The sequence below is a fragment of the Pelmatolapia mariae genome, linkage group LG12, assembly GCF_036321145.2.
Source record: "Pelmatolapia mariae isolate MD_Pm_ZW linkage group LG12, Pm_UMD_F_2, whole genome shotgun sequence".
NCBI lineage: Eukaryota > Metazoa > Chordata > Actinopteri > Cichliformes > Cichlidae > Pelmatolapia > Pelmatolapia mariae.
The window spans coordinates 19,462-32,883 of NC_086237.1; the positions used below are offsets into that span (position 1 = coordinate 19,462).

The 13,422-nt window shown below is 41.2% G+C and overlaps 1 protein-coding gene across 1 annotated transcript; it reads right to left on the reverse strand.

The window, feature by feature from the left end:
- Positions 1–8,201: 8,201 nt before the first annotated feature.
- Positions 8,202–13,134, reverse strand: LOC134639498 (protein myomaker). The gene is made up of 6 exons (XM_063490719.1): positions 13,000–13,134; positions 12,766–12,880; positions 10,491–10,639; positions 10,076–10,192; positions 9,775–9,915; positions 8,202–8,411 (listed from the first exon to the last, which is right to left on the reverse strand). The coding sequence occupies exons 1-6, from the start codon at positions 13,132–13,134 to the stop codon at positions 8,202–8,204; spliced, it is 867 nt and encodes a 288-aa protein (XP_063346789.1).
- Between the last annotated feature and the right edge of the window lie 288 nt (positions 13,135–13,422).

A 13,422-nucleotide genomic window follows, 5' to 3' on the forward strand; every position in this document is an offset into this window, starting at 1 on the left:
GGGAAATCCCTCCATAAGCTAACACAACCACGGGAGCATAAGTTAAGCATGAATCCTTCTTGGATTTCAGTTCAGTCCCAAGCCCTTTGCTAAACATCATCCCACTCCCACTACCCTGTCTTTCATTTTCCCTCTCATTGTTATATCCAGGGGCATTTGCAGGATTTTTGTTAAATGGGGTGGCACAGAGAGGAGGAGGAATGAGGTTGAGGCGAGCAGCACTGGAAAATGAAGCCAGTTCAATAATGCCAGGCGCTGGACTTGGGGATTTTGTTGATATGTTGTGGCCACACGTGTTCCCTCAGAGAGAATCATCACTGAAAAACAACACAAAAATAGTTTCCTGTCATCATATGATGAAACATTTTGATCCTGCTGGACCAGACTGAATTTTTTGAAAATGATGTGAATCATTTGCTTGGCCTCCACAATTACCCAGCTGAGTGCCTGTGGGGAGATTGTGGACCAACATGTGAGACGCAACTCTCTCAGCATCAATCAAACACCAAATATGGGAATATCTGTAGGAAGAGTGCCGTTCATCATGTTAGGGTTTAGTTTTTCACCTGTCTTTACATCATCAAAGCAGCTATTATGAAAATTAAAACCAGAGTTAATGTGTGTAAAGTTAATGAAATATTGACACTAAATGCTTAACTGAGGAACCATTTTGATGCTTATATGTGTATGTCAGACTGTTTCTTTAAGCAGAGTTATTGGTACTATGCTCTGGCTGACTACCGGCAGGCTGAGGAGATGATGCAGCCAAATGACCCTGCTGTCCGCCTCCGCCTCGCTGTCATTTACAACACGCTGGGATCTTTGTGTTTCCAGGATGGGTCAGAACCACATGGAGAACATCCCATTAACACCCACACAGAGAAACTTATAAAGTCAAGTTATAAAATGTCACTTAGCTGATATACTGTTGAATGTGTGTGTCTGGATCTGCAGGCGTTTCCAGGAGGCCGTCGATATGTTTTCTCTGGCCATCCAGCACAACCCTGCTTCTAGCCTTTACTACGAGAGCAGATCGAAGGCTTTTCGAAAGCTGCTGAACCTGAGCGGGGCTAGGCAGGACTTCATCTGCATGCTGATTCTGGACCCCACCCACGAGGAGGTCTCAAATTCTTTAATCTTTTGTGGTTTTCAGTAAAACCACATTTCATTTCAAAAGATTTCATTCAATAAGATTAACGCAATGTCTGACAGAGCCCTTAGATAAGGAGAAGACACGACACTCAAATAACCCTGAATGGAAGTTGTTTTAATGCGAACAGTCATCCCAGCCCAACACTAAAGGAGCCAATTAACAGCTAAAATAAGGAAGTTATTGGCCGGTCATCTGTTAACTTCTAATCAATTAACAAGAAACTTTAAAACCTCTTGTGGGATAAACATTTACACTTTCAAAAGTTTTACCAGTAAAACTTTACTGATGCATTTCATTTTAATATTTTAAAATCTTGTGTTAATTGTGTGTGTCTGTTTGTGTAGGTGGCTCCTATGCTTATGAGTCTGTTCCCAGGCTGCAGGGTCTCTGATGTATTGTCCAGCCCAAAAGGACAAGCGATCAGAGCTCAGCTGATGGAAACCATGCAGGCCTGTAGCTCCTCCTCTGATCCACAAAGGTCAGAAACACAGAGGTGAATTTGAAGGCTGGATGATACCTGACATTGAGGTAGCTGACAAAGTCAGTCTTTCGTTGTCTTGTGTTGAATTTTGTTCTTAGACTGAGTGAGAAGCTCTGCAACATGACTCTGACTAATGAGAGCACAGCGAGCCAATCAAAAGAGCCAAGTGAAGAAGGAAAGGAGCTGGAGCTGTGTGTGAACAAAGAGGACATGCAGATAACTGTGAGGAGCCTCCTGCAGGTACCGAGCAGGACTTCATTTATTTTAGAAGTTCAGTTCTTTAAAAAGTCTACTCAGATAATTTAAGTAATTTTCAGCTACAAATCAGTTTTGATCTTTTTTGCAGTGACTTCACAGCTGTTCTGTGTTATTGTGCAGCAGGTCAGCCGTTCATTCCTGACACTGCATCGCTAAACCACACTGGGACGTGCCACACTACACACCACCTACCATCCATCAGTGCGTCTGTAAACATGAGAGGATGCAGTGCTGCAGAGTTGGCCTGTTTGGGTTCCACATCTCAGAAATGGCAGCAGGAATACAGAGAGTGGAACAACCATCATCAGCTGTAACGCTGTGTTTTCCTGTAATTTAGAATTACACAGGAGTTTGATGATCGAGAGAATCATTTTTAACAGTGCCCGATGAAAACGTGCTTCCAGATACATCAGCTGTAGATTGATATCAGAGTTTAAAATCCCAGTTTGACTGATAGCTAGTGCATATTTTTGTATTTGTACTTTTTCTTTTAGTCGTTCCTTCTGCTTTAGCGAAATCTATGAGACACAGCAAAGGTAAATGTCATGTCAGTCAACAAGGCTGATATCAAACAACGTATCAGTTCATCCCTGCACAAAATTGTGTATAACTGTGTTCCTTATAATCAGGAAAAGTAGAACGGTTCATGCGCCTTAAGTAAAAAGTGATTCTGTTCATCTAGATGTGGCGTTTATTAGTAGGAGAAACATTTCATCACTCATTGAAATGACTTCTTTGGTCTCAGAGACGACATTCTTTTTGTTGGCCAGCAGGGGTCGGTGTTTATCTCACTGCAAATACTGCCGTCAGATGAACAGGATCACTTTTCTAGGATTTTTTTACCTGGATACATCACAACAAACCCTTCATATGAAGATGCTAAATAAAAATTAGAAAACTGCAGTTTCATGTCTGTTTGTGAAGAACATAAAGGATACTAGGCGTGTTTATTTTTTGTGAATAAAACCTTTACATGAACCTAAAGTTTAATACATATAGCTGCTGCTACAAATACAGCTATGATTTCTAAAATATAGATGGTGTTTCTACACAGGTCTTCTATAGTATTTACGGTTTGGAGATGGGCTCTAAAGATTAATGTTGCCCAGCTTAGTATCTGACCAGAAATGTAATGTGGTTTCCCCCTTTGTTCCTGAGTTATGTAATTAATTAATGTTACATGGACTGGTACTTATAAAACATTGTTATACTCTAATTGTGCACTCAATGTGGTTCATACAGCATGTTGTTGTATGCCTTTATGGAGTTTGTATCTATTAAGCACACAGTTACACTCTAATGGATGCATTTAGGTCTAAATTACGTTTCAGTATCTTGCTCAAGGGCACTAAGACAAATTTACTGGAGAAGCCAGGGATCTTTCTAAAATAATTAGTAGATGACCTGTTCTAATGACCTGTTCTAATGTTCTAATTAGTGGCAAAAATGCTTTTGCAAAACATGATGTTACTGTAAAATTGGTCCCAGACCTTTTGATAATTAAATGTCACAATCAAGTTATTAATGTTCAACAAACAGTTGTAAAATTGAAATTTTCTCATATTTAGTGCAAAAGTTATTGGGTTATGACCAAAAATCAAGTATGGGGTTAGTTTTGGGAGGCCACAAAGTCAAACTGCAAGATCAGCTGAACTGAATTCTAGCCCAGAGTGAGTGATTGGTCTGCTTATAGCCGAAAGTACAGCTGTCATATAGTCAGATATAGGGTGTGCTGTTTAAACTTAGTCTGCCTACAGCTGTGCTGTTTCTCTCTTAATGAATGTCACTTTTGTTGTAACTGGTATGTGCTCTGTTCTGTGCTTAACTGGAGTGCATACAGGCAAAATAAATTATTACAGATAAAAAGGAGGACCTGACTGAAATGTGTTTGGTTAGGTCAAAGTGGCCTCCGACTTTAATTTTTGACTAGTAAAATCTAATCAGTTTATTCATAAGTCCAGGAAGATTTTTGTGAGAAAGACAAGAAACTAATAATAATGGATTGCATTTATATAGCGCTTTTCGAGACCCTCAAAGTGCTTCACAATTCCACTATTCATTCATTCTCACATTCACACACTGGTGGAGGCAAGCTACAGTTGTAGCCACAGCTGCCCTGGGACAGAGTGACAGAAGCGAGGCTGCAATATCACGCCATTGGCCCCTCTGGCCATCACCAGTAGTCGGTAGGTGAAGTGTCCTGCCCAAGGACACAACGACCGAGCAACCTTCCGATTACAAGACAAACTACCAACTCTTGAGCCACGATCACCCCTAGTTTAAAGCCCTTCTTCAATATTATGTTCACAAGACAGACAATGAGAAAACATATTGCTAATGGTTTATAGTCTTAAATTGCATCATACAACAACAGTTACTTAAACTCTAAATCAACGGTAACAACATTTATCTAAAGCACAGTGGTATTGTCCTTTAATGATCATGTACTGTAGCAGGTAGGTGCAATAGGTGGCAGCAGAGGCATAATATCCTAGTATGGCATTTTCACATGATGTTGGACTGGTAATATCTTCTTTTATATTTGGCATTACACAAAATTTAGGCTTCTGTTTCTCTCAAATCTATAAATGTAATTTGTTTAACTAATTCAGGCGTAATTTAGGATGATATTGGATGCCTGACATAGAGTGTGATCGCTTTATGCGACAACAAACAGGTGCTTTGGTGAAAGTGTAGTGCTGGTGAGCGTCTCCTCGAGTGAACCCATGCTGAACAGGGTTAAAGGTGAAAAACTGTGTGCCACTGTTCACAGTCAGGAGTTTAGTTCCACATGTCACAGCCAAACCACAGATTTGCACAGAATCATGTGACTTAACATGAATAGTAAACTAGTTTCAGTTCCACTTATTTCTCATTTTGATTGAACATTAATAACTTGATTTATTGCCCATATACAGTAAAACCACCCGCTCTTTGAAGCCATGCTGTCTGAAACCTGATCCTTTCTAATCCAAAGCCCAAACATGTGCCACAGCACATCTAATATGGTATTATTTCCTCACAAAAATCCCTTTGGGAGCCATATGTGTTGACTGACAGCTGTCTGAGGACATGGAGTGGTCTGTGCTGGTTTGTCCAAACACTTCTGCTGTCACAAGTTTTTTCAGAAAGCTATTCTAAAAAGCAGAACAACAATACTGATGTCTTAGATAATGGGGGTAACGTTGCTAATTTTTTGTCTTACATGACATGCGATTGTGAACATGACTAGTTGTCGAGGCTGTCTAGCAATTTGAAAGTAGTTGTGGGAATTGTGTACCTGCTGCTTTTTGTCACTTTTCTGCTTCCTTGGTGAAGGGAACCCCTTCTCAGGTGATAGAACATATGGATGAGCTTTCATATCTTGAGTCTGAATGTGAGGGCACAAATTAAAATTTGCCTCCACAGCACATATGCCTACCAATTCTCTTTTCCTATACCTCTGGTGTACCTGAGGTCTCTTAGGTGGAACATCATGGCAAATGGACTGATTCTTATATAGCGCTTTTCTACTCTCCCGGAGTACTCAAAGCGCTCTATACAGCATGCCACATTCACCCAATCACACCCATTCTCACAAGCACTTTATCTGTAATTAGTGCTTTTTCTAAATACATTCACACACATTCATACGCCGATGGATGCATCAGAGAGCAACTTGGGGTTAGTATCTTGCCCAAGGATAGTTGACATACAGACTGGAGGAGCCAAGGATCGAACCACCAACCTTCCGATACAGCCACCCCTCAGCCACCTCAGTGTCCATGTACTCAAGAAGCAACACTGTGGCATTCACTGGCTCTCACTTATATGTAATTAATTAATGAATTAATTAGAAATTTATGAGAATGCATCATTTTGTTAGAAGTCATAGTCACACACTAGTCAAATACTTTTTTTTTTTTTTTTTTTACAGTACTGTATATGTTACATGTTGATGGTTAATTTTCCATTTAGCCTAACCACACCATACTTCAACAGAAGTGGGAATTTGCATAATTATGATTAAGGAACTGACCTCACAGCCCATTGTTCCTTCAGTGGGCTGGTTTCATTCATTATGCAAATGTACTGTTTATAAGATTTGGGGAAACCTGCAGTCAGCTGAGACTGAAGAAGTCACTTGGATGAGTGACGAAACGTTTCTCCCACAAAATGCTACGTCCAGATGAACAGATTCAACTTTTGGAGATTTACTTTCCTGGATGATTGAGAATGCATCAAGACACTTCAACAGAAGGATTAAATCTGATTGTATTACAGGTGATCGGCAGTGGAGACATGTTATGGCTGCAGCTCTGTTGTTGTCTCTACAAGGCAGCTGACCTCGCGGCATTAACAGCAGCTGTGGCAACAGCTGACGCAGAGAAAGGACTTGTGGCACAAAGGCTGCTGTCTCACCACAGAAAGTACCAACACCGCATAGCTAAAATCACAAACATACCACACATACCAGAGTCTGTCACAGTTGCTTCACGCCATCCACTCTGGTGTTTAATTGGATCTAATAAAAACTAATAATGCTTATTATTTCCATCAGCATTTTTAATTCTGGGAAAAGTTGTGCTTTCTGGCCTAAAAGTTGTAATTTCCATTTGTTCAGATGTTTTTTTTTCATTACGTTTCAATGGACGTTAAAATTCCACTCTGCCGTGGAGTGTGGGGCGGAGGACATGGTCACGCTAATGTCAATCAAGGCTTACAGTGATGATTGTGATCATGATTGTGAGCTGGCAGACTGAGGTTCAGACGATGTGAGTGTGTATGATCCACATCACCCGAGAGTCTGTAAAAAGCTCAGATTTACTTGTATTCTGCAAATGTTAGGCCTTGTAAAGATTAAAATTCAGGTGGTAACTTAATGTATAAAGTTTGTTAGCTGGATCAGGGATTGTGAATAGTATAAAGCCTTCACAAGTGTAGTCATACAGTCTTGAATGTGTGTGGGCTCTCTGCAGAGCAGTGTGGCACAGACAGTGGTTGTAAAGGAGCTGAGAAGTGCTTCACGCTTGTGCAATAAAAGGCTCAAGTTACTCTCCGCTCAGGGCCGGGACGTGCAGCCAGCCAGGAGGTGCCGGTGGCCCAGCCAGCCAGGTTTCTGAGTCCAGACAAAAGCACCTTTCTCTGGGCACAGGAGCTGGCGGCTTGGCCCCAGCTCAAAACATTCCCTGGTGGAGGGGAGGTAGATTCTCTGTTTTGTCTAAGATACGCTGAGCACGTTTGTAGTCTTTGGGTAGTGTTTGGGGCAGGTGACGTGCTTGGACGCATGGCTCCTTGTACTCCTGAAGTGAAAGCAGAATGGGATATGTGGGATTGGAATTAGATTAGTGCTGCTAGACTGAAGAGATCCTTGAAGTATGTGCCATTCAGGGCTTTTGTCAATGATTTGCTTCTGTAAAGTACATATCACTGCATTATGATAAAGTTCCACCCGGTCCATAAAGACAAGTTACAGAGTCCTGACTTTTTTATTTTCATTTAGAAACATTATAAAACAAAAACACTTCATACGAAGTATTGAACCTTTCATATTATAATAAATAACAGTATATTACACATGTTCAAATATAGTCAAAGCTGTCCAGTCAGAGTCCATCTGCACCTCCAGAAACACATTACACTTCAGACTGATGTCTGGGCCTCTGCTTTGCGTCACTGATGCTCCACATGACATATTTGGCACCTCAAAGATGCATAAAATGCTAAAAGGTGCTTTACAATCTTATAATTCTCACAGGCCACGTGGTTCCTTTCCTTGAGAGAGACTGGAAAGAGAAAAGAGGAGGGGAACAGGGCAGACAGAGGCGAGCAGACGAAGGGTCTCCCCTGAGGAACATTTCTAAAGACAATTTATATATTTTGGAGAGATAAACCATCTGCCTGTTTGTTCTTCTCATAAATTTTCCAGTCAGTTTTACTGGCTTGTCTCAGCCACCGTCTCCCTGTTTGTGCTGCGTGTGTTCTTTAGTAGCGTGCTGCCTGTCCTCAGCTTCAGACAGCTGGGTTTTTTATCGGGTCTCTGAGGGCACCAGAGACCTAATTCTGTACTTTTTTTTTCTTTATCTGCTGGTGGATTCCTAAAGTCGCTGCTGACCTTAAATAATCTACCAGCCAAAAATGATTTCTTGGAGTAGAAGGGAACATCCACATGATTGTTGGTTTCCTGCTGAAGTAGATTAACTTACCAGCCATATACGAGTCTATCAGCATTCGACTGTCAGTTATTTGGTGATTTTCCAGTTGACCTCTATCTACGCCTGATCTTCTGCATGAATTTACGCACACTGACATGTAGGTATGTTTTTGGGTTCACTTCCAGCCGTTCATCTCTTTGAGCTTGCTGATACTGGTCCCTTTGACAGGTGTGGATGGAGGGGGGTTATAAAGAGGCAGGGTGGGGGTGCTACAGCCTCGTGCCCACGGCTTTTCTGTGGGGACCGTCCACACAGTCCCAGATGACTTCTTTTTCGGTTTGTCTTTCTTGTCTTTCTTCTCTTTAGAAGAACCAGGGGACATGGTCTGCAGTAAGAATAATTAGGTAACAGGATTAGAGCAAAATTAAGGACATGAGCTTAAAAAAAGCTGAAGTGATCACCTCCAAGGCTGTCAAACACATCCAGCTTTCTTGTTGGTGTTTAATAAAGGCCTTTGGGGGTGATATTTATTTTGAAGGTAGTGGCACATCGGTCCCCTTGTCAAAAAACAATAACACATACTCTGATACACTTGTCTGTGTACATTCTCATTCATTGAGGTAGTTTTGAGAGCCTTAAAATAAAAGGCAAACTGACTTCTGTAGGTGTTTGAAGAAGTTTGGCTTCTCATTTAAAAGACTTCTTCAGTTCGAAAAAGAAACATTTGAGTCCTAAGTATTTAAGAGGTGAAATGTCACAAATGTTGCAAAGCAAAGGAAGTCCAGTTTCCCTCTTTTTTCATACTCTCATGACTATAGGCTTTTGGATTATCCCAGAAAATAAGCTCATTGGAAAAAAAAAGTATATACTTACAGGTTTTGCTCGTCAGTATATTCTCCCCAATCTGTCACTACTTTCTAATATATGATTTTTTGAAGCGTAAAAACCGTCCCAAGAGGTAAAATGCTAATCATGGGTGATAAACGGACTCCATTTAGCTGCTCAGCAAACACCTTCTTGGGGACATATAAAAGCAGTGGCGTATTTATGGCCGTATTTCTATTTTGTACAACAACATAGAATAAAAATGTCGTGTTAACCGCAGACCTTATTTACCGGAATGAACATAAAGTCATTGAAAGAATCAGCCTACTCTCGCTCTCGTAAGCCGCTCGCTTACACTGAAGTTGTATTTTGGCATCTGTGGCCTGGTGCTCTGTTTATAGCATTATTCAGACAGGTCTGTCAAAGTCAACCAGAAACCTGCGGCTTTTACTGGAACCGCTGGTCAGGGCACCACCACCAAAATAAATGGTAAATGGACTGTTCTTATATAGTTTTCTGCTCTGCTTGAGCACTCAAAGAGCGTTATGCTACAAGACTCATTCAAACAGGCAATCATAAGAAGCACTTTTTCTAAGTGTAGGAGCTTTCTGTCATACACATTCACACTCCAGTGAACATATTAGGAGCAACTTGAGGTTCAGTGTTTTGCACAAAGATACTGTGGCATGCAGACAGGAGCAGCCAGGAATCAAACCACCAACCATCCGATTACTGGATGACCTGCTGTACCTCCTGAGCCACACCCACCTTCTCTACCATTGTAGAGAAACACATCTCATAAAACGTCTTTGTATTGCACCCCAGTATAAGATAGACTGGAACAAGCTCATTTTACTTAAAGATGAAATAACTGAAAGTCTCATTACTGCAGGATTTCTATAGTGTGTATAAACGAAACGTACACAGCAGCAGAGAGTGAAGCAGCTGAGCTTAGCAGCGTTCTCTCCCGTCCCTGCATAGCGGTTCTTCTTTGGCAGCAGCAGCACAAAGGAAACAGCCAGAGACAGATGGTAGAAGCTGTGGACATAGGCGTAGTCCCACTCCTGTGGAGTGAAAACATCACACTCTTTCAGTATGTAACCGGATATCGATGAACAACACAAAATGTTGTGACAGAAGATAAAACCTCAGACTCTTTAAGTAGTTGTTCTAGTATTCTGTATGTTTTTATTAAATATCTGTTTGTGATTTGGCGGCAGTCACCTCAAAGTAGAAGCGCAGCATTAGAGCGAGAGCACCGAAGCAGCAGCCTGGACCGACCTGCTGCGTGTACACTGTCTTCTCTGGATAAACCGCCCTCAGCTGCTTCATCTTCTGCAGCTGCAACAGCAGGAGTTCATCACAATCATATTCACACATCAGACTTCACACAAAAGAAAAAAGAGAAAGTGCAAAAGGCGAAGAAGAAAGGTGCAGGGGATAGCAAAGAAAGGAAAGAGTACAAGGAATGGATGGATTAGTCGAAAAGAAGAAGAAATACACAAGAGCACATCAGAATAACAGAAAGGGTGAAGTTATTCAAGGTAGAGATAATGAATAAAGAGGTAGAGGAGGAGATAGAGTAGAAGAAACACTGAAAAATATTTGAAATACACGTTGCCATTTCTTTGCCACTAACCCATTTGACAGTAATGATGAAGACAGCTGATCCGATTGGCCCGGAGTAGATCCCGTAGCCCCAGCGGTCCTGGTAGATCCTCACAGCGATGGTTAACACTCCAAACATAGTCATAGTGGAGCGCTGGGGTTCATCAAAGTCACCCAGAGCTGAGACAAGCAGATGAAGGATTTCAAACTCTTTCCCTCATGGATAAAATCATTATACTGTAGAGGTACTGCACCATTTGCCAAGTAGGGATTACAGATGAAGTTTATTCTCTTGTTGGGCTAAATTTGATCAACTCAGGACCAAAATTTCACTAATACATAGATAGGAACTGCAAAATTTCATAAAACCACTGATGTGAGGTGTGAACAATATGTTCAGATTGACGTGTATAAGGAAAGAAGATTAAAAAGGCTGAACTGAACATTTCCTGCAATGTTTTTACCACCAACTGTCTACAAAAGACTGAGTTTGGTTTACGAAGTCCTGTTGTGAACAGTGTTGGGGAGTAACGGAATACATGTACCGCCGTTACGTATTTAAAATACAAAATATGAGTAACTGTATTCCATTACAGTTACCGTTTAAAAAGGTGGTATTCAGAATACAGTTACTTTGTTGAAATAAATGGATTACACGGCGGTACTTTCCTGTTTCATATTGTCGCGGGTCAGGACTGTTTGGGTTTGTTTGACAGCTACGTTCTGTTGTTCCAGGCGGCAGCGTTACGGTTGCCATGGTTACAGGGTGACGCTCTCTCTCTGCGTGTTTCCTGGGTGAGAGAGCGCCTTTTTGTTGTTGTTGTTGTGCTAAGCTAATAGGCAGAATGCTACAGGCATAGCCCTAAAGAATGTAGCATCATGGGCAGTGTAGTCCGTGCTGCAGGGAGAATGGACTGCCATACACGTTATGTGTCTGTGAGCAAGAGGAGGGAGAAAAAGGCAAGTGGAAAAGTACGGGCTGTCATCGAGCAAAAACAGGAGCTGGAAGCATGTAAATATAATAATAACCACTGCAGCCAAGAAGAGTGCCTGACGAGCCCAGTTGTAAGTAAGCTATTAAGACTCGACTGTACACTGTGTTCGTGTTTTCCTCCGAAACAATAAGTTCCGTTGGAGCAGCCTTTCAACGCCTCTCTTTGTCTCTCGCAAGCAAAGTTGACCCAGACAACAAAGTAAAGCTATTTTTCGGCTACGAGCCCGACACGGAACCCGCCGTATTAGTCAGAGGTCCCTTTACTACGGTTCGGAGCCGCGGACCTTCAGTAGCAGTAATAAATCACAGCAATAGTACATTCATGTAGTTGTAAAAAGCATGATAATATATTAAGTAATCCAAAGTATTCAGAATATGTTACTCTCATTGAGTAACGTATTCTGAATACGTTACAGAATACATTTTGGGGCATGTATTCTGTAATCTGTAATGGAATACATTTTAAAAGTAACCATCCCAACACTGGTTGTGAAGCATGCTACATTTTATCATACTTTTTTACTCTGATAGAGACTGCAATTTACAATTTTTTTCTTAAAATTAGCTATAAGGCCCATAAACTCTTCAGGAACATGTTCACAACTAAACATTGTAAAGACTGTGTTTGAATTTAACAACAGACCTGATCTTTTTAAACTAAGAAAAAAAGGTTTTAAGAATTCTGAAATTAGTAGAAGAAATCATCAGCAAATGCAGTTAAGTACACAATTTTAAAATAACTAAGGAAAGCTACAGCACAGTTTGTCTGCACTATTAAACATTAAAGGTTTTATATAAATAATTTCAAGATTGAATGCGTCCTATCATGGTTCAAGACCATCTTGCAAAAGAAGTTCTAATTTTAAGAATTTCCCTTCCTGATTAAATGAAGGTGACAAAAAGAAAATGGATCAATATTTTACTGGCAGCCTTCCCACAGACACAGGAGGACCCCATCAGTTAAATCAGCTGTCAGGGCATTTGGCTCTTAGCAGCACGTGATTTAAAGCCCTTGTTGCAAAACCTCTGGGGGATCAGGTGGGAGTTAGAAGCAAATGTATTTATGTCTGTATGTGCAAGTCTTCATGAGCACTTGTGTGCAAAGCCTGAACATGTGTTATCACCAACTGCTGCAAACCGAGCTTGTTTTTCATCTCTTGCTTGTGTCCTTTAAATATTTGGTACCGAAATAGACTGGAGTGAAAAAGATCAATCCAAAAAAACATATTTGCTGTATAGAGATACATGTAGAAATGTTGAATACTGCTATTAACTAGTCAAGCCAGAACACATTCTGTGTAGCAGGACTCACCTATAAGTGTGACCCACATTGAGAGTGCAGTGCCGTAAACACTGAAGTACTCCAGGATGTCGTATCTCATGAAACACAAGATGGAGAGACCTGGTCCATCACATGCATGGTAGATCTGCAGGAATACAGCATTCAGGAGGGATATTAACCACTCTCACATCATCCCATTCACAGTTCAACACAGCTAACTGCTTGTCAGATCATTGAGATTAAAGAACAGCAACAGTTTCTCACCGCAGTGAAGAACATGGTGAAAAAGTAGACCATGGCCTCCATGTGGAAGCCCCTCTTGGCGGCCACGCTGGCTGTAGGCAGGAACACCAGGCTGCTGACTGTAGGGAGCAGCATCTTGGCAATAAATGCACCCATGGCTCCTGAAGGGATGGTCGACTCAAAGCTTGTAGATGATAGTTTATCCTTTAAGCCTCAAAGGTTCTTGAGTCTTTGGCAGGTAAAATTAAAGTTATTCAAAGTTCAATAAAGTGTGAGATCAGATGGTACAGTCCTTGAGTGTCTTATGTCTTTAGGTGTGTGAGTGAATGAGGATGCTTATACAGCACACACTCCCACGCAGCATGAACACACCCAGCTGTCCACTTTGGCCCTTTAAAGTTTAAATGTCCCCGTGGATGGCAGGTCCACTGAGGCCTGTATGTG